The sequence below is a fragment of the Mus caroli genome, unplaced genomic scaffold, assembly GCF_978045245.1.
Source record: "Mus caroli unplaced genomic scaffold, Mus_caroli_1 scaffold_2, whole genome shotgun sequence".
Classification (NCBI taxonomy): domain Eukaryota; kingdom Metazoa; phylum Chordata; class Mammalia; order Rodentia; family Muridae; genus Mus; species Mus caroli.
Window position 1 is genome coordinate 165,913,091 of NW_028227257.1, and position 23,152 is coordinate 165,936,242.

The 23,152-nt window shown below is 40.5% G+C and overlaps 2 protein-coding genes across 15 annotated transcripts in view; one reads left to right on the top strand and one right to left on the bottom strand.

The window, feature by feature from the left end:
- Nsun6 (NOP2/Sun RNA methyltransferase 6) overlaps positions 1–10,490 on the top strand; it is a 49,191-nt gene extending 38,701 nt beyond the window's left edge. The window contains exons 10-12 of one of the 2 annotated variants that reach the window (XR_015046565.1): positions 4,746–4,871; positions 6,501–7,166; positions 10,150–10,490. Coding sequence is in view for 1 of the 2 variants with exons in the window: in XM_021153385.3 (XP_021009044.1) it covers positions 4,746–4,871; positions 6,501–6,734 (360 nt within the window). In the remaining variant the exon portion in view is untranslated. Of the gene's footprint in view, positions 1–4,745; positions 4,872–6,500; positions 7,444–10,149 lie in introns of those variants that run through there. The other variant, XM_021153385.3, reaches the window with a different exon arrangement.
- A 4,815-nt stretch (positions 10,491–15,305) lies between these two features.
- Positions 15,306–23,152, bottom strand: part of Cacnb2 (calcium voltage-gated channel auxiliary subunit beta 2) — a 388,029-nt gene continuing 380,182 nt past the window's right edge. For 8 of the 13 annotated variants that reach the window (XM_029473857.2, XM_021156781.3, XM_085835173.1 and 5 more), the window contains 4 exons: positions 21,244–21,395; positions 19,852–19,947; positions 18,348–18,536; positions 15,306–17,607 (listed from right to left, as the gene is read on the bottom strand). In XM_029473857.2, the coding sequence (XP_029329717.1) occupies positions 17,119–17,607; positions 18,348–18,536; positions 19,852–19,947; positions 21,244–21,395 (926 nt within the window). In that variant the 3' untranslated portion in view covers positions 15,306–17,118. The remainder of the gene's footprint in view (positions 17,608–18,347; positions 18,537–19,851; positions 19,948–21,243; positions 21,396–23,152) is intronic. The other 5 variants (XM_021156785.3, XM_021156782.3, XM_021156794.3 and 2 more) reach the window with 1 other exon arrangement.

The following is a 23,152-nucleotide window of genomic DNA, read 5'->3' on the forward strand; positions in this document are numbered from 1 at the left end:
TGCTGCTTTATGAAATGTCTTAATATGGGGATTATCTTTCATGGTAGCAGAGCATCACATGATTTGTCTACAAATATGCAAGCCATGAAAAGACAGGATTTTTAACAAATGGTGCTGGTTCACCTGGTGGTCAGCAAGTAGAAAAATGCAAATCAACCCATTCTTATCTGCTTATACAAAGCTCAAGTCCAAGAGGATCAAGGAACTCCACATAAAACCAGATACACTGAAACTTATAGAGAAGAAAGTAGGGAAGAGCCTTGAACACATGGGCATGGGGGAAAATTTCCTGAATAGAATACCAATGGCTTATGTTAGAATGGCTACTCCAGCTTGTTTCTTGTGACCATTTGCTCAGAAAATTGTTTTCCAGCCTTTTACTGTGAGGTAGGGTCTGTCTTTGTTACTGAGGTGAATTTCCTGTATGCAGCAAAATGCTGGGTCCTGTTTATGTATCCAGTCTATTAGTCTATGTCTTTTTATTGGAGAATTGAGTCCATGAAAGTTAAGAGATGTTAGGAATAGTGATTGTTGCTTTCTGTTATTTTTGATGTTATTTTTATGTTTGTGTGGCTATCTTCTTTTGAGTTTTTGAAAGAAGACTACTTTCTTGATTTTTCCCTCCTTGGATTGGCATTTTCCATCTTTTATCCTTCTTATCTGGATTTGTGGAAAGATACTGAGTAAATTTGGTTTTTGTCATGGAACATCTTGGTTTCTCTATCTATGGTAATTGAGAGTTTTGCTGGGTATAGTAGCCTGAGCTGGCATTTGTGTTGTCTTAGGGTCTGTATGAGATCTGTCCATGATCTTCTAGCTTTCATAGTCTTTGGTGAGAAGTTCGCTGTAATTCTAATAGGTCTGCCTTTATATGTTACTTGAACTTTTTCCCTTACTGCTTTTAATTTTCTTTGTTTAATGCAATTGGTATTTTGATTACTATTTGATGGGAGGAATTTCTGTTTTGGTCCAGCCTCTTAGGAGTTCTGTAGTCTTCTTGTATGTTCATGGGCATCTCTTTCTTTTTTTTTTTTTTTTTTGGTTTTTCGAGACAGGGTTTCTCTGTGTAGCCCTGGCTGTCCTGGAACTCACTTTGTAGACCAGGCTGGCCTCGAACTCAGAAATCCACCTGCCTCTGCCTCCCAAGTGCTGGGATTAAAGGCGTGCACCACCACACCCGGCAGGCATCTCTTTCTTTAGGTTAGGGAAGGTTTCTCATATAATTTTGTTGAAGATATATACTGGCCCTTTAAGTTGGGAATCTTCACTCTCTTCTATACCTATTATCCTTCGGTTTGGTTTTCTCACTGTGTCCTGGATTTCCTGGATATTTTGGGTTAAGAGCTTTTTTTTCCATTTTGCATTTTCTTTGACTGTTCTGTCAATGTTTTCTATGGTATCTTCTGCCCCTGAGATTCTTTCTTCTACCTCTTGTATTCTGTTGGTGATGCTTGCTTCTATGACTCCTGATTTCTTTCCTAGATTTTCTAACTCCAGGTTTGTCTCCTTTGTGATTTCTTTATTGTTTCTATTTCCAATTTTAGATCTTGAATGGTTTTGTTCATTTCCTTCACCAGTGTGATTGTGTTTTCCTGTAATTCTTTAAGGAATTTTTGTGTTTCCTCTTTAAGAGCTTCTACCTGTTTACCTACGTTCTCCTATATTTCTTTAAGGGAGTTAGTTATTTATGTCCTTTTTAAAGTCCTCTATAATTGTTGTGAGAAGTGGTTTTAGATTAGAGTCTTGCTTTTCTGGTGTGATGGTGTATCTAGGACTTGTGATGGTGGGAGAATTGGGTTCTGATGATGCCAAATAACCTTGTTTTCTGTTTCGTATGTTCTTATGCTTGCTTCCCGCCTTCTGAATATCTCTAGTTCTACCTGTCCTCACTATCTGACTGGAGCCTGTCCTTCTTATAATCTTGGTTGTGTCAGAACTCCTCATAGTCTAGCTGTCTCTGTGATCCTGTGATTCGTGAGTCCTGTGGTCTTGAGATTCTGGATTTTCCTAGGAGTCAAGCTGCCTCTGGGACCCTGAGATCCTGTTGTGACCAAGCTCCTGGGATTCTGGGATCCTGGGATCCTGGGATTCTAGCTGTATTAGAGCACCTGAGATTTGAGCCTTCTCTGAGTGCTGTGGGTCTGGCTGCAGAGTTTGCACCCAAGGTAAACTGCGCAGATCGGAAGGAACCAGAACCACTGGTTGGGAAAGTTTCCGGTGTCCCTGGATCCCTTGGTTCCAGTTACTCCCCGTGGTGTTGGAACAGATCTTGTGTCCTACTCACCCCTGATCCTAAGATCCTGGGTGTGCTAGAGTGCCTGGGAGTGGATTCTCTTCTGTGTGCTCTAGAACTGGCTGCAGAATTTGCGCCCATGGTAAACCAGTACAGACTGGAATTAACCTGAGCCACTGGTCAAGTGGGGTTCCTGTGTCCCTGGATCCCTTGGTCCCAGTTACTCCCAGTGGTGTTGGAACAGATCTTGTGCCCTACTCATCCTGGATCCTTAGATCCTGTGCATGCTAAAGCACATGGGAGCGGAGCCTCCTCTGTGTGCTGTGGGACTGGCTGCAGAGTTCACGCCCATTTTATTAAAATTATAAACTAAAGTATGATTTTGCTAAAAAAAAAAAAAAAAAAAAAAAAACGGAAACAAAGTTGGCTGGGTAGGGAAGGAGGGGTTGGGGCATGTGGATCAAGGAAGGGTTAAGAGAAGAGGCTCAATATGATCAAAATACCTTATATAAAATCCACAAAAAACTCACAGAAGATCTCTCTTGAGCTTGAATAATGCAAACATCAGTGATTCAGCACAGTTGGTAGAAAACTGGCCTGGTGTGCTAGTTCGTTGTTGATGCTGTAACAAAAAGCCTGTTGTAACAACTTATGGAAGAAACTGTTCACTGTGGCCACCAGTTCCTAGATACATCCATCATGGTGAGGAAGCCATGGCACCTGGAGCTCAAGGCATCTGGTCAGAGAGACACTGAGAGTGGCACAAACTGGTGCTCAGCAGTTCTTCTCAGTCAGAACCTCAGCCCATGGACCAGTGCTCCTACAGTGCAGGGGTCTCATCACCCCATTAACAGAATCTCCACACTTTGTTACAGGCATGCCTAGAAGCTTGTCTCCTCAGTGATTCTAGATCCTATGCTGATGATTACTCCTATCATGCATGAAGTTAGATTCCCAGCCAGACATAATCTCCCTGAGATAGCACACACCTATGGTCCTTGCACTCTGAAAATAGGCGGATTATCCTAAGTTTAGAGTCATCTTTTGGTAGATGGAGAATTTGAGGCTAGCCTTGGATATAAGAGAACCTGTTTAAAAAAGAAGGTAAAGTTTGGATGTTTGTGAGAAATTTATGTTAGCATAGCAGGACATACCCTGATTCTCATTAAATACTACTGATTGCAAAATACTGTCTAGATCATAACCAAGAAAGCAGACAATCCATGCCATTCTCTTCGAGCTTTTTCTCTGCCTGGTGCTGTTGTGTCACATGGCATTAGTGCTGCAGAGCAAACTGTAGAAAGGAAGGGGAGCTGCGAGGTCCATGGTGACCAGGAAGAGCGTTTTAGAAAGGGGATCTGTAAGCAAAAATGGCTGGAACATCATGAAGGAACAAGCAGTGAATAGAAGTGGTTTCTAATCGGGTGCAGGGACCCTCAAGTAGCAGTGACTTTGGGAATCACAGAATTAGTAGGGCAGTCTTGTTAATGCAGAAGGGCAGGAAGGGCAGAAGGGGAGGAGAGATCAGTACGGCGGGAACACCTTTATGGAGAGCTTTGAAAGCCCTTTCAGGACTTTGCTTGTGAAGCTGAGAAGAAACAAGTAGAAAAGCATCACTCAGACTGGTGATTGTAAGAGGGTAGGGAAACACACGGGCAGATTTAACTACTGTGTAATCTACTTGACAGCTCTCTCTCTCTCTCAGCTCTCTCTCTCTCTCTCTCTCTCTCTCTCTCTCTCAGCTCTCTCTCTCTCTCTCTCTCTCTCTGTGTATGTAAATGTGTATTTGTATGCATCTTTATTTATTCTCTGTGTATACATGTGTGCCTGAGTATATGTATAAGTGCCATGTTTTGTGCAGGCCCCAGCAGATGTCAGAAGAAAGTTTCAGTTCCCCTGGATCTGGAGTTATAGGCAGTTGTGAGCCATCATTTGGAGGCAGGGACTTGACCATGGGTCTTCTGCAGGAGCAGTAAGCACTTTTCCCACTGAGCTGTCTCTACATTAAATATTGAAAGGAGCTGACTGCTGGATGGGGGAGGTGAAAGGACTTTAGGCATAAATGGTGCTCTGAGGTTCAAGGCTGGAGCTTTGGGAAGCCTAGGAAGGCTGCTCAAGCAGGTTTCGGAGGATGGCAAGTATTTATTTGGAGACACATTAGCTGAGATCCCAAAAATGTTAACAAGACAACTTAGTATATACAGATTCAGAAAGGAGATCTCCCCTCAGATGGAAGTTTGTATATTTGGTCATAAGAACAACATGGCAGGGGAGGTAAGTGAAGGTTCTTTGTGTGAGTCTGAAACTGTGTATGTCATGAAGTTCCAGGGAAGGCTGCATGCAGTCTGTAGAGTGCACATCGTAGTCTAACTACATGACAAGGCCTTATCATACAGGATAATACTTTATTTTCATCAAATGCTTACAAGGCCTCATGTGCCACTGGATAACTTACTTTTGGGGGCTTATTGGGTCTTGGCATGCATCGTCAGATCACTGCTTTTTTTTTTAGGCAGTTCAACTCCTGAAGCCAGGGGGAGTGCTGGTCTACAGTACATGCACAATAACTCTGGCAGAAAATGAAGAGCAAGTTGCCTGGGCCCTCAGAACATTCCCCTGCCTTCAGCTTCAACCCCAGGTAAGAACACTGACACTTTTCATAAGGTAAATCTGTGTGTGAAGTACGCTGACAGACATGACATTTTATAGAGGGCGGTGTTAGCTCTGAAGCCCTCTATTCAAGAGTGTCGGTGTGTTTAGACTGTCCACAGGATTCACGTGACCAGATGAGGGAGCTTCCCCTCTCTCTGCAGTCTGCCATTGGACTAAACTGGGGCAGGGCTTGGGTATCTTTGTGCTCCTGTTTATTCCACTTGCTGTCACTAACTGTATTTCTAAAAAGTCCTTTTCTTTTTAGTTGGACACATTTTGCTTACATGTATGTGTGTATGCACGTGCATTCCTGCCGCACAGAAGTCAGATAGTCCCCTGAGTCTGAAGTTAGAGATGTTGTGAGATACTACACGTGAATGCCGAGAGCCAATACAGGGAGGGTCCTCTGCAAGACTTCCTTCCTTTCCAGCCCTGTATGTTTCTAATTGGGAGAAGACTAAACATTTCCTCTCCTGCATCATCAGACACAGTGCACTGCAGAATACCAGAAGACTAGCCATGGGAACAAGCTACAGTTGGGGAGAGTAGCTTTTACACTTTTACGTTAACATAGGATATTTTTAAAGCTCTTTCTAGTTTGTTTTATTAGTGAACACAAATGTGACTTTTTGATAGGATTTTTATTAAGATAGATTCAATTTTGAGATATTTATGTCTACAGAGATGCTAATATTTGGAGACAATGAGCATCTGTTGTGGCTTCCTGCAGAACTCTTAACAGGCAGTCACAACATGAAGGTTAAGCAATCTAGAAATGGTCCCTGCACTGGGATGTTAAGATAGTTACATGGAAATGAAAGCAAGACCTCGGAGTTGCCGTGGAGTCTATGTGAAGAAGTACTGGAATATAATCCCTTCACTGCTGTGGATGATTATCTTTTCTTGACGGTGGTTTCTTCTCCACCAGTGGTCAAACCCTTGCCTGTGAACTTGATCTTTGGCACTAATGGTTTTCAAAAATGGCTGAATTCTTCTCGGTTCCTTAAAACCTAGTTGATGTAGCCATGATTCACATATTATTTTCTAATATATATTCTTTTAATGTGTGTTAAAGAAGAATGCTGGCATCATGAAGTTGGTATGGCTAAAGGCATTTCAGATGTTTCTGGGGCTGGCTCCGTTCATTGTTAAAGAATGAGAAGATGGACTGTTCATTTGTCCATGTCACATGAGGCCCAATAGTGCTGTTTTTATTTAGCTTCAGATCTGGGTATTTTACCTATTCTGCTTTATATGTGAGTAAATGGAATTGGGTAAAGCTGCTTGCTTAGGTCATATAGCTGAGTATGTTAGAGTTGCGTTGTAAGTCTACAAGCATCTAATCATAACATTCAGGCCTTTCATAATGCCATAACTTGATAAGCATGGAGGATCCTAAATAAATCGGAACTCCTTTATCAGGTGGCCACATGTCACTGCTTTTTCCACCGCCCTTAGATTGGCATGTGCATCTCACAAAGGCAAGTGTATTCATTTGTACTTAAGAATCTGGAAGAGGTCATACTCATAGCGGGTCTGTCTTTTCTTAAGCTATATAGAGGCAACTTACTAATTGTAGCATAGACAACCAGTTCTGCTCATTTCTTCCCTAAAGGAACCACAGATTGGAGGAGAAGGGATGGTGGGAGCTGGCCTGACATTGGAGCAATTGAAGCAGCTGCAGCGATTTGATCCATCTGTTGTACCACTGCAGAACATGGACACTGATTCTCTTGGAGAGGCCAGAAGGGAAGACATGATTTGGTTGGCCAACAAGGACTGTATAGGCTTCTTTATTGCAAAGTTTCTAAAATGTCAAAGCACAAAAGAGAAGGTTTCTCAGAAATGAAAATTCTGAAGACTGTCTGTGTGGGGGGCTTTTTCTTACACTGAAGTGTTGTCAAGCCAAGGGAGTGATGGCATGGTTGCTCAGGAAACAGGATGATGCTAATGGCTTCCCTGGGATCGGAAGGAGCAGCAGGCATATGTGGTTCTGGGGAAGTGGGGGATAGGAAAGCATAATCAGCCTCATGCTTTATGAAAGGAAAGGAGTTGCCTGTGGGGGTCTGGAATATAATTTCAGTTTTAACTCATAAATATTAGTCTTTCTAATGTCATAAATATTGTCTTTCTATGCAAAAAAAAATAGTTTAAAAACAAGAACAAAGCTCTAAAGCTTTCAAGTGGTTATGAAAAACTGTTTTCAGTTTCCAAGATGGCGGTAGTTTCTTCAGTAAGTTTTCAGGACATGGACAGTAACACTAACCTCATCATAACTGAGGTAAGTCGGCTTGTTGCTGGAGTCTGCCTCTGTCTCTCTCTGCTTACTGATTGTAAAGCTGGCTTCTTAATTTAAAGGTTTATTTCTGTACTGAGTATGTGTGTGGAACACATGGTGAAGTCAGAGGACCACCTTTGGGAATCAGTTTCTCGCCTCTACCTTGGGTTCTGAAGCTTGAACTCAGATCCTCAGGTTTGTGTTGCAGGTCCTTTTTACCTGCTGAGTCATTTCACCAGGCCACAGGTCACTTCTAAATAAAGCTTGGACTTGCGCTAAATACTTTGAAAGGTGAAGCCTAGTTATTTACTTTGTAGTTAAAATGGCCATTGAGAAGTACTCCACATTTTGGCTATATTTTATCATCTTCGGGAACAGACATCATGCAAAATAATAGGGAAATGCTTGGTGAGGAGGAGAAAAGCAGTTACTGAGAGCCAGGACTCCCATGCCCAGTAGCTGTTCCAGAGGTTATTATGTTAGAGTTCTAGATTTAAAGGGTTGCTTTTTTACTATAAAATTACAACCAGAAGACACACAAAGATTTGCTTCCAGCATTCCCTCTGTCAATTTTCAAAGGCCATTTCAAAGGTATCAATGGAAGGTTCTCCCCCAAGGTATGAAGAATGGTCCTACTCTGTCAGAAATTTGTGGATCAAGCTTCAAGATTCATTAGGGCTAAGTATAGAAAGGCTTTTATTTTATATTATATGATTGATATTCTTATAGCAGAAAAAACAAAGGATTTAACTGAATTAATTTTGAAAAATATCATTGAGGTATTAACCCAGCATGGGCTAATTATCACCCCTGATAAAATTCAACATAACAAGCCAATAAATTATTTGGGAAAAACAATTCATAATGAATATATTATATCTCAAAAATCACAATTTAGGATTGATAAATTAAAAACACAATGATTTTCAAAAATTATTGAGAAATATTAATTGGATTAATTTTCCAATTAATTTAAAAATTACCACAGGACAGTTGCATCATTTATTTGAAACTCTTAGAGGAGATCCTGATCCCATGTCTAGAGACAGCTTACAAAAGAAGCCTTCAAACAACTAGAATTGATAGAGCAAAAGGTGCAAGATGCAAAGGTAAAACAAATACGTTATTTAAAACCATGGTCTCTTCTTATACTTAAAACAGCTTACACCCCTACTGCATGGCTATGGCAAGAAGGTGTGCTAGAATGGATTTATCTCCCTCATACTCTAGTAAAAATGGTATCCTCTTATCCTTTTATGTGTAGTCAATTAATAATTAAAGGGAGGATAAGATCCAGGGAATTATTTGGCAAAGAAATGCATGAAATTGTTATTCCCTAAAATCAGGGGCAATTGGAGTATTTACTTCAAACTGCGGATGATTGGGGAATAGCATTAGCTCATGATGTGGGACAAACTAAATATCATCTACCTCAACACCCTATGTTAAAGTTTTAGAAGAAACAAATACCTTTTCCTTCTAAAATAAATTTGGAACCGATTTCTGATGCCCTCTTGGTATTTACAGATGGGTCATCTACTGGAACCTCAGCTGTTTATATAAAAGATAGACCTGGAATTATTAAAAAGGCAAAATAAACTTCTGCACAGCAGTGGAAATTATTGCAGTTATTACTGCCCTTGAACACATACCTGAAGAGTTTAACATTTATACAGATTCAAAATATGTAGTTCATTTATTTCCTGATATAGAGACAGCTCTTATATCTGGAAGTCCCAGAATTATATCACTTTTGATTCAATTGCAAAATATAATTCAATCAAGAAAAAGAAAAATTTTTATAGGACATATCAGAGGACATACTGGCCTGCCAGGTCCATTGGCTTCAGGAAATGCTGTGGCAGATTTATTAACGAAGGAACACGTGATTGCTAGTATGGTTGAACAAGCATTGGAAAGTCATGCTTTACATCATCAGAATGCATTGGCCTTGAAAAGGATGTTCAATTTGACACGAGAACAGGCTAGACAAATTGTGAAGGATTGCAAACATTGTCCCGATGTATATCATTCATTAAAAATGGGAGTTAATCCAAGGGGCCTTAAACCTCAAGGTTTGTGGCAAATGGATGTAACTCATATCCCAGAATTTGGAAAATTGGCTATGTACATGTTATTGTAGATACCTAGTCTCACGTGGTTATGGCTACTGCTAGGACTGAAGAGGCTGTGAAAGATGTCATACAACATCTTATTATATGCTTCTCCTCCTCAGGTGTGCCAAAAAGAATGAAAACTGATAATGCTCTAGCTTACATTTCTCAAGGTTTTGCAAAGTTTTGCATCCAATGGGGTATAGAACATACAACAGAAATTCCACATCACCCCCAAGGTCATGCTATCACAGAAATTCCATATAACCCCCAAAGTCATGCTATCACAGAAATTCCATATAACCCCCGAGGTCATGCTATCACAGAAATTCCATATCACTCCCAAGGTCATGCTATCACAGAAATTCCATATCACCCCCAAGGTCATGCTATCATAGAAAGGACTCATCGAAATCTTTTTTTTTTTTTTAAAGATTTATTTATTGTTATATGTAAGTACACGGTAGCTGTCTTCAGACACCTCAGAAGAGGGCATCAGATCTCATTACGGATGGTTGTGAGCCACCATGTGGTTGCTGGGATTTGAACTCAGTATCTTCAGAAGAGCAGTCAGTGTTCTTAGCCGCTGAGCCATCTCTCCAGCCCCCTCATCAAAATCTTAAGGTACAATTTCAGAGATTAAAATCTAGTGGTCATTACTACTCACTCACCAATTTTTAAGCCATGCTTTATTTACCATTAATCACCTTAATACAGATGATAAAGGCTTAACCCCTATGCAAAAGCATTGGGCTCCCCTACTGCAGACTGTTACTCCTTTAGTGATGTGGAAGGATCTTTTAACAGGCACATGGGAAAGGCCAGATGTGTTAATCACCTTAGGAAGAGGATATGCATGTGTTTTTTCACAGAATGCAGAGACCCCCAATCTGGATCCCAGACAGACTTATTGGACCCTTCCACCAGAAAATCTCTATCAAGAAAAGATGAGATGAGAAAGAAGGCAAAAGAAGTCATGAAGAAAATGAAGAAGCTTGATCTCTCTTCTCCACAGGCGGCTTCGGCTCCTCCTGCACTGTCATCTACCACAGGGAGAGATCACTTGGGGACAACTGAAGAAACTTACCCAGAGAGCACAACAAATCATCTCTGATACCGGGAAACCACCATCAGCAGAAAATAGGTTTCTTGCTATGCTTGTTGTAGTTTCTATGCAGGTATGCTGTGCCTCTGCAACCTCATCTTGGGCCTATGTTCCCCATCCTCCACTTCTTCATCCCGTGGGTTGGGGAGATGATGTGAATATCAGAGTCATGACTCTGAGCTGCTAGGGGAACACGCTGACTTTCCCCCCATTTGACTTCCTCTGTAATTAAATATGAGGGAATGTCAGACTCTGCCCCAATCTGTGGTACTTTAAAGGGAATACCCTCCCCCCAAATGGGTTGCCTTCCCATTAGTTATAGAACTTTTCTTTCTGATGGTCCAGATAGATCCTGTCACCCCCCGAATCGTAAAAGATTAATGTGAGAGCCTTCAATAATGATTTTGGGGTATTCTAATTATAATGAAACTTTTATAAGACCAAAAGAAACTATGCCTCTGAAAGAATGTCCACAAGAATATCGGGACAATGATAAATTGTGGGTATCCTTGCTTTCATGTGATAGTCCAAGATGGCTTAAATGTGGGTTTAGTTTTTGGGCTTCAGTACATGATCATTGGAAAACTCAAGAAAAAATTCATGATTATTCCATCATCTCTCCATTTTATGATTATAGGAAACATTTAGTTAATGAGTTACAGGTCTTTCATGGATATAGGCCTGGAACATTTACAAATGAGTCTGTTAATAGATGGCTCAGTCCAGGATGGGTGGAACCAATTTATGTCAGTCAGTCTCTTTCACAAAATTTTTCTAATGATTTTTTTCAGGGTTATTTAGACTTTTTGCTGCAACTAATATGGTTCTTTTAAAAAAGCCTAAGAAATCTAAGAGCACTCCTTTGGCAATTAGATCTTGACTAAAGTATCCTTATGACTGGACAGTCCTCAAATTTAAAAATTATTAAGGTAAAGCGATCTTATCAGGTCAACTGTTCCAAATGTATTCTAACTGTGTTGATCCTATCTCAATTCAGAATTATTCAGTTATTTTGATATTACAAAGACCTTCTTATGTTATGCTTCCTGTAGATTTAAAAGAGGATGTTTGGTTTGATGATGTAGCCTTACAAATGCTTAAGAGAGTTAATGAGCGAATTAGACCAAAGTGTTTTGCTGCAACTTTAATTTTGGGCATTAGTGCTCTAATAGCCATTCTTACTTCACTTACAGTCCAACAGTCGCCTTAGTCTCTGCTATGAAGACTGCACATTTTGTTGATGACTTAAACAAAAATGTCTCTTTAACACTTGCAAGGCAACAAATTATAGATAAAAAATTAGAAGTAAAACTTGATGCTTTAGAGGATGTAGTTTTGGCATTAGGACAAGAAGTCGAAAATATAAAGTTCAGCTTTCTACCAAGTGCCATGCCAGCTTTCGGTGTATATGTGTGACGCCATTACCTTATAATAAAAGTCATAATTGGAATACTAAAAATCATTTGTTGGGAATTTGGAAAGACAATGATATTACTCATGATATGGCTCAGTTACAAGCCCAAATATCTGCTATGAGCAAAGCCCATGTTAAATTTACTGATATAGAAATTTGGCTCAGTCTATTAGCTTTGGTTTATGGTCATTAAACCCTGTTAGTTGGCTACATTGGATCATTGTTGTCGCCATGGCTATAGGAATAATAATAATTCTTCTCCTTATTTTTCCAGTCATCTTCTGACTAGTCTTTTCCTTCATTTCTGCAGCCAAAAGAGATATTTACGAGCTTCAATTAAAGCAATAAAAAAGGGAGAGATGCCACATCACCTCCAGTAGGATCTGTGTGACAAGTTCCACAGACTGAGGCGATCGACCTCAAAAAGGGAAGGCCTCCTGGAACCGGTTGTGGAACTCTTCGCTAGAGAAAAAATTTGAGCTGTAGTTCTCATGGCAATCTATTGGTTTTGTTTTCTCTTACTCCTTTTCTTATTTACACGTTCCTGGTAGCCTAGGCCAAGATCTTAAGCGAGAACAATGGGTAAGAAACCATCCCTAGAGATGGGGCCACTAGCGTGGCCTTATCCCCAGGGAAACCAACGCTTTACTTTCTAAATCATTTACAAAACTATTATGATAAAAACTTTCCCAACACTAAAATTTCATATGGCTACATGTGTCATCAGAGGTGGATTTTGGTATTTGGTAAAGAAAGCCTTAATTAGAAAGAATTAAAATAGTTTAAATTTATACATTGAAGATTATAAGAATTCAGGCCCTAGATGTTAAATAATAATTGACCATGGGGCTGGAAAGTTAGTTCAGCTGTTAAGAGCACTGACCATTAAAGATTTATTAACCTGCTCCTGGAAATATGCCACTAGCCTTGGCCAACAGCCCCCAGTGAATTCATCCTTTCAGAATTGTTATATTTTGATGATTTATATTGATGTTACCTGTTCTGTTTGTGATTCACTGAATACATAGTTTCAGAGTTGTAATGCTTGGATGATTTTTGTGCTTTACTGTGTTCAATGATTTTTGTTGGTATCTGTGATTGTCTCACTGGATACAGTTTCTAAGAGATGTAATGTTTGGTTTTTAATGTATGAAATCCCCTGCTTGAGAGCTGCAGAATACACTCAGATTCAAACTGCCTCTGTATTTGTTTCTGTTTGTCACTTCCAAATCCTTACCCACCTAGCTTCAAGGACCCTCATTCCAGGGACCCCCATACCTGATTGGGGTGGTCGGTGGCAGGTTTCCTGTCGGAAGGTCTCTCAATGACTTACCGTATCCACCCTGACTGCATCAGCTCTTGGATCAGGTAAAGCCTTTGGGTGGTTTCTTCCTGGAGAAAATCTCTTGAACAGCCTTGAGCTCTCTACATCCAAGTGCCTGTACCCATATCTTTCAGCACATTGTGACTTCAGTTTACTGTGTTATCCTGAGAGCCCACTCCTACACCTGGGAAATGTACCAGGACAGATAAACAAGGTGTTTCTCTCTCTTATCACTGCTTCAGAGTAGATAGTCAGTGGGCATTTTGGAATATGAAAAATTATCTTGAATTTCCTAAGATTCAAGTAAATAAGCAAGCCTTTTTTATCTTCATTCTGCCTGTGTCCAGGAGATGCCGTTTTGATTAAAGAGAAACACCATCTCCCAGTGGCACTTCTGTTTTTGGACTCCAGGTAGCCCTCCTGTTTTTAAAATGTATTTTAAGCAACTCCATAACCACTCTTTCCTTTCTTGCTCTCTGCACATCTGTATGTGCTAAGCTAGGGTGAGAATGGGAGAAAAACAGCTGAGCAGCACACCTGCACGGTGTCAGACTTTCCCATTCTAGTAAATACCAAAGTGCACACAGCTTGCAAAAGAGAACTCTGCACGTGTTCAGAACAGCAAGGACAGAAGACTCTTAACATTATTCCTGTTAATATAAGCCATTTTCAGTGAATTTCGTCCTCTCAAATTTGAAAGCAAACCACATATTCTTCAAGGACACAAAAATGAAAAAAAAAAAAAATCAGGGACATGTGGAAGGCTATTAACATATCTTTTTAGCACACTTAGTTTTAATATAAATTATTTCTATGAAAACAGAAAAAAAGCATTTATTTGGTGACAAATACATTTTAATTAAAACCCTATGTTAGATTTTAGTTTATATAGCAAAGCGAAGCAAAGCACTTAGTAAGACTCAGAGTCCGCAATCTGAAACTTACTGGGATAAGACCAGAGCGCAAGGAGGAATAGTGCCATGTCCCCAGCAGACGGGGAAGCTGTTGGTCTTCTTAAAAGTAAAATAAACTATGAATCTAAATTACCCTACAGTTTGAACTAAAGTAGGGAAAAAGAAAAACCCTCTGGTTTACATTTTAAAAATCTTACCTACCTTGGTTTTTTTGTTGTTTTGTTTTACTTAGACATTGAAGGAAGATTACCAAAAGAATACCAGGTTAGTGGCATTGGCCAGACGAATATGTTCTACATGTTAATTGTCGAATGTAGTATACTCGTTCCTAAGATGGCAATTAGTATCATTGGTAAACAGTGCAGAAGCCAGCTCTTTATTTGTTTTCACAAATTACTTTAAACCAAGTTCATCAAACAGTTCAGTGTCGTGACAGTGAGTGTTGAACAGGGAGGCAGAGCAGACATGTTCAAATGTGGTATTGTCTGTGGTACAGTATGACTGAAGACAACCTACTTTTAGCAGCACCTTTTTTGTAACAGTAAGTAAATGAGCAGTTTAGAAAGCACAGGGAAAACTGAAGTGACTGACACAGAAGTATAACACTATTATCTACATCCCCAGCATTTCCTGGCTTGACTACAGAAAAAAAAAAAAAAAAAATCAGGATTCTACCACGGAGTTGGTTAAGATTAAACTTTTGCTTGTGTAAAGAGCAGTGTTACATCCCAGTAGTCAGTCGGGAGATCAAGCACACACTGCTGATGGAGCCCCAGTGTGCGCTTTCACACAGAGGTGCCCTGTATAAGATCCTTCAGCAGAGTAGAGGGATGCAGTGATGTGCACACACATGCTCACAGTAAGCAGATGGATGGACAACATTAGAAACAGTTTGTGAAAGGGATGCATGGTTACTGCAGGTATGAGAAACACCATCATGAGGCTGAATGTCTCAGCCATTCCTCTGGATGAAACACACACATGCACACACACACATACAGAGGAAGGGAATAGATCACTGCTCAGAGTCTCTGATGAGTGCTTTCTAAATTTGGGTCTGAAATTACTGTGTATAGTGTATAAATTTTATAAGTACAGTGCTGATTCTAAGGAAAATTTTCATTCTCTAAGCAGGTAAACCACTGGTAAAATATATATGCAACTCCTGTTTTAAACGCTTGAGTTTTCTTGGGTATAGGATGTAGTAAATGTAAAACTGCTTTACATATAAATGCCTAAGAGTATTTCAAAAGAATATGAAATAACCAGGAAACAAAACAAAAATATATTTATTGCAACCATGATTTGTTAGTAATATCCCAATCTGGTTGGGTAATCACAGGCAGACATTTGCCTGTGAAAGACTTCGAATGCTAGGGGCTCTTGCGGCTAATACAGTCTTACCTATCTATCCATCAGCACTGGACTCTTGAGAGACAGAGATTGTATAGTCTTGGCTATTGTATAGTCTAAGCTTCTTAACACAGGCAAATTGAGGCAAGAAGAAAGTGTCTTCTAGGATCTCCTTCAGAGATGTGTCCTGTAAGAGAGTGTTTCAACTTTTTTGCTTCAAGTCATTCCATTTTGCCCTGATAACTTCTGAAGCTTGAGCAGGAACTTTGGTTATAAGAAGCACTTCTAGATTCTGACAGACAGTGTAGCTGCTCAGGTTGGTGCTGGGCGAGGAAGAGTGGGTGGCTGAGGATAAACAACAGGAGCAATAGGCACGTTTAGAAAGGAAAGTGGGACAAGTTATAAAAATTTATTTCCCTACGAAATAATTGCACAAGCTGTGTAAACATTTCTTACTAAAACAAAATACTCTGACACACAAAGATTGTCCATTTCCAGTGGAACACTCACAGTACAAGATGCCCATGTTTGCTCTCTTCAGGGGCAAAAGCTAGGCGTCAGCAGCCGAGCGCTTCCTTCATTCCTTTGGCAGCAAGCTTCCTCACATTCCCTGGCTGCTCAGTGGGTTTGAAAGCAACATACAACACAGTTAAGTACAGAGCCAGGTGGGCCGAACTCTCAGCCGGCAGCCTCTGCTTTCCGCATTCATCTTCCAAGTTCCACTTCATCTCAGCCGCTCACACACACACTCACTCACACACGCATGTGCACATGGTGGGCTCCGCTTGGATACTCCAGTGCGGTGACTATAACAGACACTAGCTGCTAAGAATGTGTTTGTCACAATCAGTGTGGACTGTATGGAGTAGAAAAACCTCTGGAGTTTGGTTACATTGACCATAATTTATGGTTAAAATGAAAAACTTACAAGGATGGGATTACATTCATAAATCAAGCCTCAAGTCAAGCAATCACACGTATTTACAGTATGTACAGTCTCTCTCTTAGAATAGGGAGAGGTATCTAGACAATATTAGAAATTTCCTGAATGTGGGCATTTCTAGTCCCTGTGATTCATAAAGCAAACCTGCTGACTTGGCATTAAGACCCTAAAATTGTGTGATCAAACTGATATATATATATATATGTATATATATGTATATATAATTATATGCATATATATAATTATATATACATATATATAATTATAATAAGGTGTTTGCAGAAATAACATTTACAAACTGTCTACACAGTACACAGTACTAGTACATAGAAAATAGATTCTAACTTTATAATCCCCTTTGTGTAAGGCAAGACTGAATCTATCCCCAAATTTAGTCAGCCAGAGGTACAAGCAAGAAACAGTGGTCCATGAAAGAATGACAGGTCAGGTATCTGGGTATTAAAAATACGGAGAAATCCCACTTGTTATCTGTGCTGCATCTGGCTCACTGGATATATTCACTACATTTCTGGAGCCACTCTGTTGAGATGGCAGCTACCCAATCAGCTTTTGAAGAGTTCAGGGTATAGACGAAGGACTGCAGCTGTACTAGGCCAATTTCTGTGGTACTTACAAAAGAATGTATAGTAATACTTGATTGCATGCCATTGCTATTGAAGCAACAGCAATACAAAATAGACAAGACAAATCACATATGGTTGCAATGTAACCCCCAAAGATTTTGCTTAAGGATGATACACAAGACTTGGGGGCAGGGACACGCACGGTCATTGGCGGATGTATACATCCCTGTTCCACTCGCCAGCCTCATTCCTTCTCTTGGATATTACTTCCCCTTCCTTGTCACAGTAGCGATCCTTAGATTTATGCCGGCTTCGTTGTTTGATGCACTCATTGTGGTCCTGGTCTCGACCCATGTCCCTAGAGCGGTGGCGAGACTCCCTGTGTCTGTGGCCATTGCTGTTGTGGGTCTCCTCTCTGTGGTTATGCTCGCGGTGTGGGACATACCGGTCCACATGTTCATGTGAATAATCTTCCTTTGGCTCCACGTAGGCGGAGTCTCGGCTCTCTTGGGTTTCAGAGTCAAACGTCTCTTGCCTAGAGAGGCCTCGACCTGTCCCGCTGCGGTGGTTTTGGTGTGTGGCTGAGGAGGAACGGTGTTGGGATTTTTTGACGGGTTCCAGACAAGGTTCTTCTTCAGCTTGGGAAGCAGACCGGGGAGCAGAGCGATCAGGCCTTTGATCACCTTGAGAACCCTGTAGCAAAGGGACACACAGGAGGGCATCAACTGAGGAACTAAGTATCTTGGGAGCAGCATCATTTAAGTGCATCCGTTTGAAGTACTAAAATGCTGAAATGAAGCCCAACCCAGCTTAGACACCTCACCCCTTTGAAACACCTAGTGGCACAACTTAAATTGGACTTGTGTTCCTACGACATTTTGTTTCACCAAAGGGGCAAGAATGGACTTTATGGTCTTTTGTGATTTTAGTACTGATACCATATCTTATAACCACAGACTTTTTTATTTTATTTTTCCTGAGACAGGGTTTCTCTGTATCCCTGGCTGTCCTGGAACTCACTGTGTAGATCAGGCTGGCCTCGAACTCAGAAATCTGCCTGCCTCTGCCTCCCAAGTGCTAGGATCAAAGGCGTGCACCACCATGCCCGGCTATAACCACAGTCTTAACTAATCTGCTTGAATATATTAAAACTCATTAAGATGGGGCATTTATATGGGACATGTACTATTCTAGGGTCTTCACAGAGGAGAGGCTGAGGTGTTGTAGTGTGTTAGTTCACAGCTCTTAGCTTACAGGTACACAACTCATACTAGACTGAGAGAGCTTGGTCAGTGGCACTTGGGCTTCTTTTAGTTTGGTGAGCAAAGAATAGTAGATCAAGCATGATATTTTTTCTCTGGAACTGAGTCTCAGGGGCATCGGCTGAGGCAGCCTAGATTCTCTATGAAGACCATAAAAGGAAGTGCTCTTACCTGTGAATTAGAGGCGAGGGTGGGGCTCAGAGGTAAAGCTGAGGTGGCTAAAGTCCGGCTAAGGAGAGGGTTGGGGAGGTTACTGCTGGGAGGGTGGGTGGCCTTCCAGTATGCCTCCAGATAGTCGGCAAGATGCTCACAAGCATCCTCAAGCTGGTTCTCATCCAAGATCACATCAAATGATTCCTGCTAAAGTAAGCATTTCAGATAGTCCATTAATGCAACCCAGGACCAAGTTCTGTCTTCTGCCCAAATCCATGAGCAGAGGAGAGGCCTTGCCCATTATATTTATTCTTGCCCGGTATTTCCTTTTCCATTGGCTGACTCTCTTAGCTTGTGTGTGTGTGTGTGTGTGTGTGTGTGTGTGTTTCTCCTCAAATCCTGAATTAAAACACGGAGTGGTTTAACTGCTCAAAAATGGACTGTCAGCATGATTGGTAGGACAACGCAGAAGAGTTATTTATCAGTTGTGAAAATCTGATACTGTGGTAGAAGAGCATGAAAAATCTTAACAGTTAGAAGAGTGCTTGTTCTTGAGACAGACTGTAGAAAGCTCTGAAAGCTAAGAGGCAAGATTACTTCATGCATTTTGGCAGAAATAACCCAAACAACATTTTGACATGATCCAAATTTAACACTTCAGTGTGGGGAGAGGTCAATGAGAGATGAGGTCCTTTACTTTTGAAAATTTAAAATTATTGATCAAGAATTAGAACATTTAAATTAGTCAAATTCATAATTGTATCTTTTATAGCTTCCAACATAGTTGTACTTGAATGAATACTAGGTTGGATCTATAGTCCCAAAGTATAATATGTAAAAGTAGGAATGTGTGTCTGGGAAACTTACTGTTTAAAATTTGGTTTGGTGATATAACTCACTGGTAAAAGTGCTTGCTGTGCAACTGTGGGGGCCCTGGTTTGAATCTCTAGAAGCCATGCCAAAGCCAACACTGAGTTTTGGTAATCCCAGGACTCCTACAAGAACACAGGACATAGACAAGAGAATCCTGGAAATTAGCCAGCCAGCTAGCCTGTTGTATACTCTGGCCAACAAGATGCCTTGGCTGAAGATGGAAGGTGGAGACCAACCCCCGTGTTATCCTCTGACCTCAGTGTGTGCTGTGGAAAGCATGCTCATAGTGGCATTCTTATGCATGAAATTCAGTGTTTAGTTTGACATGGTCCAAGTCAATTTTTCAGACAACATGTTGCATGTGGCTAGAAGTGGATAAGACCCACACTATGAAGAGGTCCATCTTACAAACCACAGTCCTTTAATAGGAAGTGAGGTCTGTACGGGATGTTTGTAGTGTTTTTGGAAGGGTGACTATTACCTGGCCTACATATGCTCAAGATGCATGGTCACACAGACTCTGGCACACCTCTTTAGAGTGAATGCCATCGTAAGTGAGACTGACCCTCTTCCCACAGATATGTAACTACATTGTTTCTAAAATGTAGGTCTAATCGCTTAAGCTGTTTGGACCATGTAGATAACTTACCGGAGGACATTGGGCCAGTTTATCAGCTGCTACCATCTGGACATTGAGGTGTTTTGCTTGAGATTTCCCTCGAGATTTTATCAACCTTTGTAAAACCTGGAAAAGGTACAGGTTTGCATCAGGATTATCTGTACTTGGGTAAGCTACAGAGTATATTATGGACTACTTTATACTTGTCCCTGGATGAACAACATGTACCTTTGAGAAATAAAATACAACGTAGAGATCAACCAAAAAATTAACATGCTTCCGTACATCTCTTGCAAGCTGTACACACAAGAGTAAAGCTGATGCTGAGATATTTTCCTGCCTAACAGTTCTCAAAATTCCTGCCTCATCACCTAAGTAAATATGTATATGTATGTATATCATGAACCCCAAAGGGCCATTGCTTTTCAGGAAATAATTCTAATATTTTTCAAATATCGTAGCACTGTTAATTCATTTTAAAGTAAAAAAAAAATCACTTTTTAAGAAATCTGAAATATCAGCTTCTGTATCCAGTATTCTATAATATAGGTTTTCTTGATATTTGTAGGGAGACCATTACAGAGATACACAGTTAAATAACGGGGTTGTGCCAGGTTCCTCATCAGAGAGCAGGTGATTCATTCTTTGCTACTAAACTGAAGTCCAGCAAATTTATAGCTATACAGACCTGTGGCCATGAGGACTCGGGAGTTATATGGAATAGCTTGATGTAGCATAGTATTACTGTTCTGTCCTGCAATTCTGCTGGACCATTCCCTACATGACTCATAAGGTCACTCGTAGCCAGGTCGTGGTGGCTCACACCTTTAATCCCAGCACTTGGGAGGCAGAGGCAGGCAGATTTCTGAGTTCGAGGCCAGCCTGGTCTACAAAGTGAGTTCCAGGACAGCCAGGGCTATACAGAGAAACCCTGTGTGGAAAAAAAAAAGTCACTCATGGGAGTTCTCTGTGGTCCTCACTCATGTTTCCATGCATCATTACTTAGCATTGGTATGGCTGGCAGCAAACGCTTCTCACAGTCCTAACTGTGAGAACACACGGATGCATTTGCTGCTATAGTCTGCACCCAGGCTTGGACTCCCTGGGTGCAGGGAGCAGCTTTGCCACTGTGTGTGTGGAGATGCCAAGAGTGATGGAAAGAAACATCCTAATGGTACTGTGTCTGCAGCTCCCCATCACAAACCCTCTGAAGTCCCTTCAGTGATCCATGACCCACACTTTAGGACCACTGCTCTGAGCCCCACATTAACCATGCTCATTCTTCTTCTAAAACGTCTTGACTAGTGTGGAGCTTTTCAAAAACTGTCCATGAAGAAGGCCTAGCCTTTAATGACTGAGGAACAGAGTATAAAACACATGACAATGATATCTGAATATAGGAAAACAGTGTAACCCGCTTACCTTGGGAGAAGAAATCTTTACGTACACTATGATAGGGGCCAAAGAGGTCTTACTGAGTTGAGCTGGGTGATTAATTGTATCCGCATCAAGGACTACCAATTGCAGTGTTCTTGCAAGTTCAAAAATCCTTTCAATTTCACTCTGAACTTCCGCTGTAAAGGTTTAAACAGAGTTCACTTATTTAAAAGGACACATTTGAAACTACAGGAAATCAAGTGGCACACTATTTCTTTATCCAGAGTGACAGCAGGACAGCTGCTATTTTACTGATTATAGTCAACATGACTGGGAAAAGATGTCCTTTGACAAGGGCTATTTCCTCATACCTTTAGTACTGCAGGCTTTGTTCTTTCAACCAGCACCAAATGTACCACCTTTCCTAGCACATAAGCTTACCTGTGTTGGGCCATCTGTTATGTAAAGATGTACAACATGAAGAGAGAGACATGAGGGTGCCTATTAGAAACTTGGCCTAACCTGCACTTTTCTTGCTTTCCACCAATGAAGACATGGTCGTAAGTATAACCTGTTCAGTATGTATAATGCTAATTGTATGTATGTTTTCAAGGTTGACCAGTTGACCTGTTCTGCCCTGAGAGAATCACCTCTTCAGTTTCCAGCTCTTTTCAGTTGCCTGTAGTTGATTGTGTAGGGTTGATGGCTCATGGGCTTTTCTCCATCCAATTTGTCCTGTTCATTGATGCCATCCTTGACCAGCTCACAATTGGGCAGTCAAGCTGGTGAGACTACAAGTGTAGCTTCTGATATTACTAGGAATATTTATGTGTATACAGATGTGAGTGCAATAACAGTTTGTAAAGAGAGAGGCCATGAACTTAAACGAGAAGGGAGGGATATGCGGGATGGTTTGGAGGGAGGAAAGCTAAGGGAGAAATATTATAAGTAAATTTGAATCTCAAAAAAATGTTTTTTAAAGTGGTCTTGTAACATTCATGTTTCAGCAGGAAGTTTCCCACTAGAAATAGCACATAGAATTACAGGAAATGACATCAGTTCATCTGCTCTCCAAAGAGTCCACAGCAAGACTCCCAGGTTGACCATCTGAGATAATGAGGATAATCTCTGCATTGCCGAGTTTGGTGGCTACTAGCCATGTGAGGGTACTCAGCACTTAAAATGTAGCTAGTCTAAATGAAAAGACTGAATTTTAAAATTGTAATAATTTAATATTGAACTGTAAAGCATAGCATGTAGCTTATAGTTATGACCGAAGATGAGAGAGTCAAGTCCACGAGACTCTCACACCAGCCAACTGGGGCTTCAGTTTCTTTGATTTGTCTGTACTAATGGCAGAATGTTCTTGGAGATGATTTTAACTCACATATTCTGGAAAATACAAGTCACTAACTGTTTGCATAAAATTCTTTACTTGGTTGCTTTGAAAAACCACAACCTAGTCACTTGATTTACTAAATGCAAAATAGTATTTGGTCACAGAGCACCCTGATACATTCTTGCTACAACAAATACTACATATTCCATCTGATAGAGTTTACTAGTTTATAAGAAACACAGGGAATAGAATTGCACAAATGATAACAGTGCAACACAGCAAAATTCTGACCATCAGAAACCTTCAGAATTAGTAGTCCAGTATTTTTTTTTTCAAGAAAAAAAATTGTGAAAAATGAGAGATTTGAGAGACTAGATTACAATATGTGGACTGTATACTATTTGGATAGTAGTTTATATACTTGTAATTAATCAACTTTATAAAATATGTCTATGATTTACTCCAATGATCTGTGGATGGAGAATGATCCAATAAAACACTATTGGCTACAAATAGTTCTTTAGCTTTGCAGAAGAACTTGAAAATGTCCCCAACACTATGTATTCCACAGGTATCACTGTCTTGAATGGTATTTACTCTCAAAGGCCTTCCTTG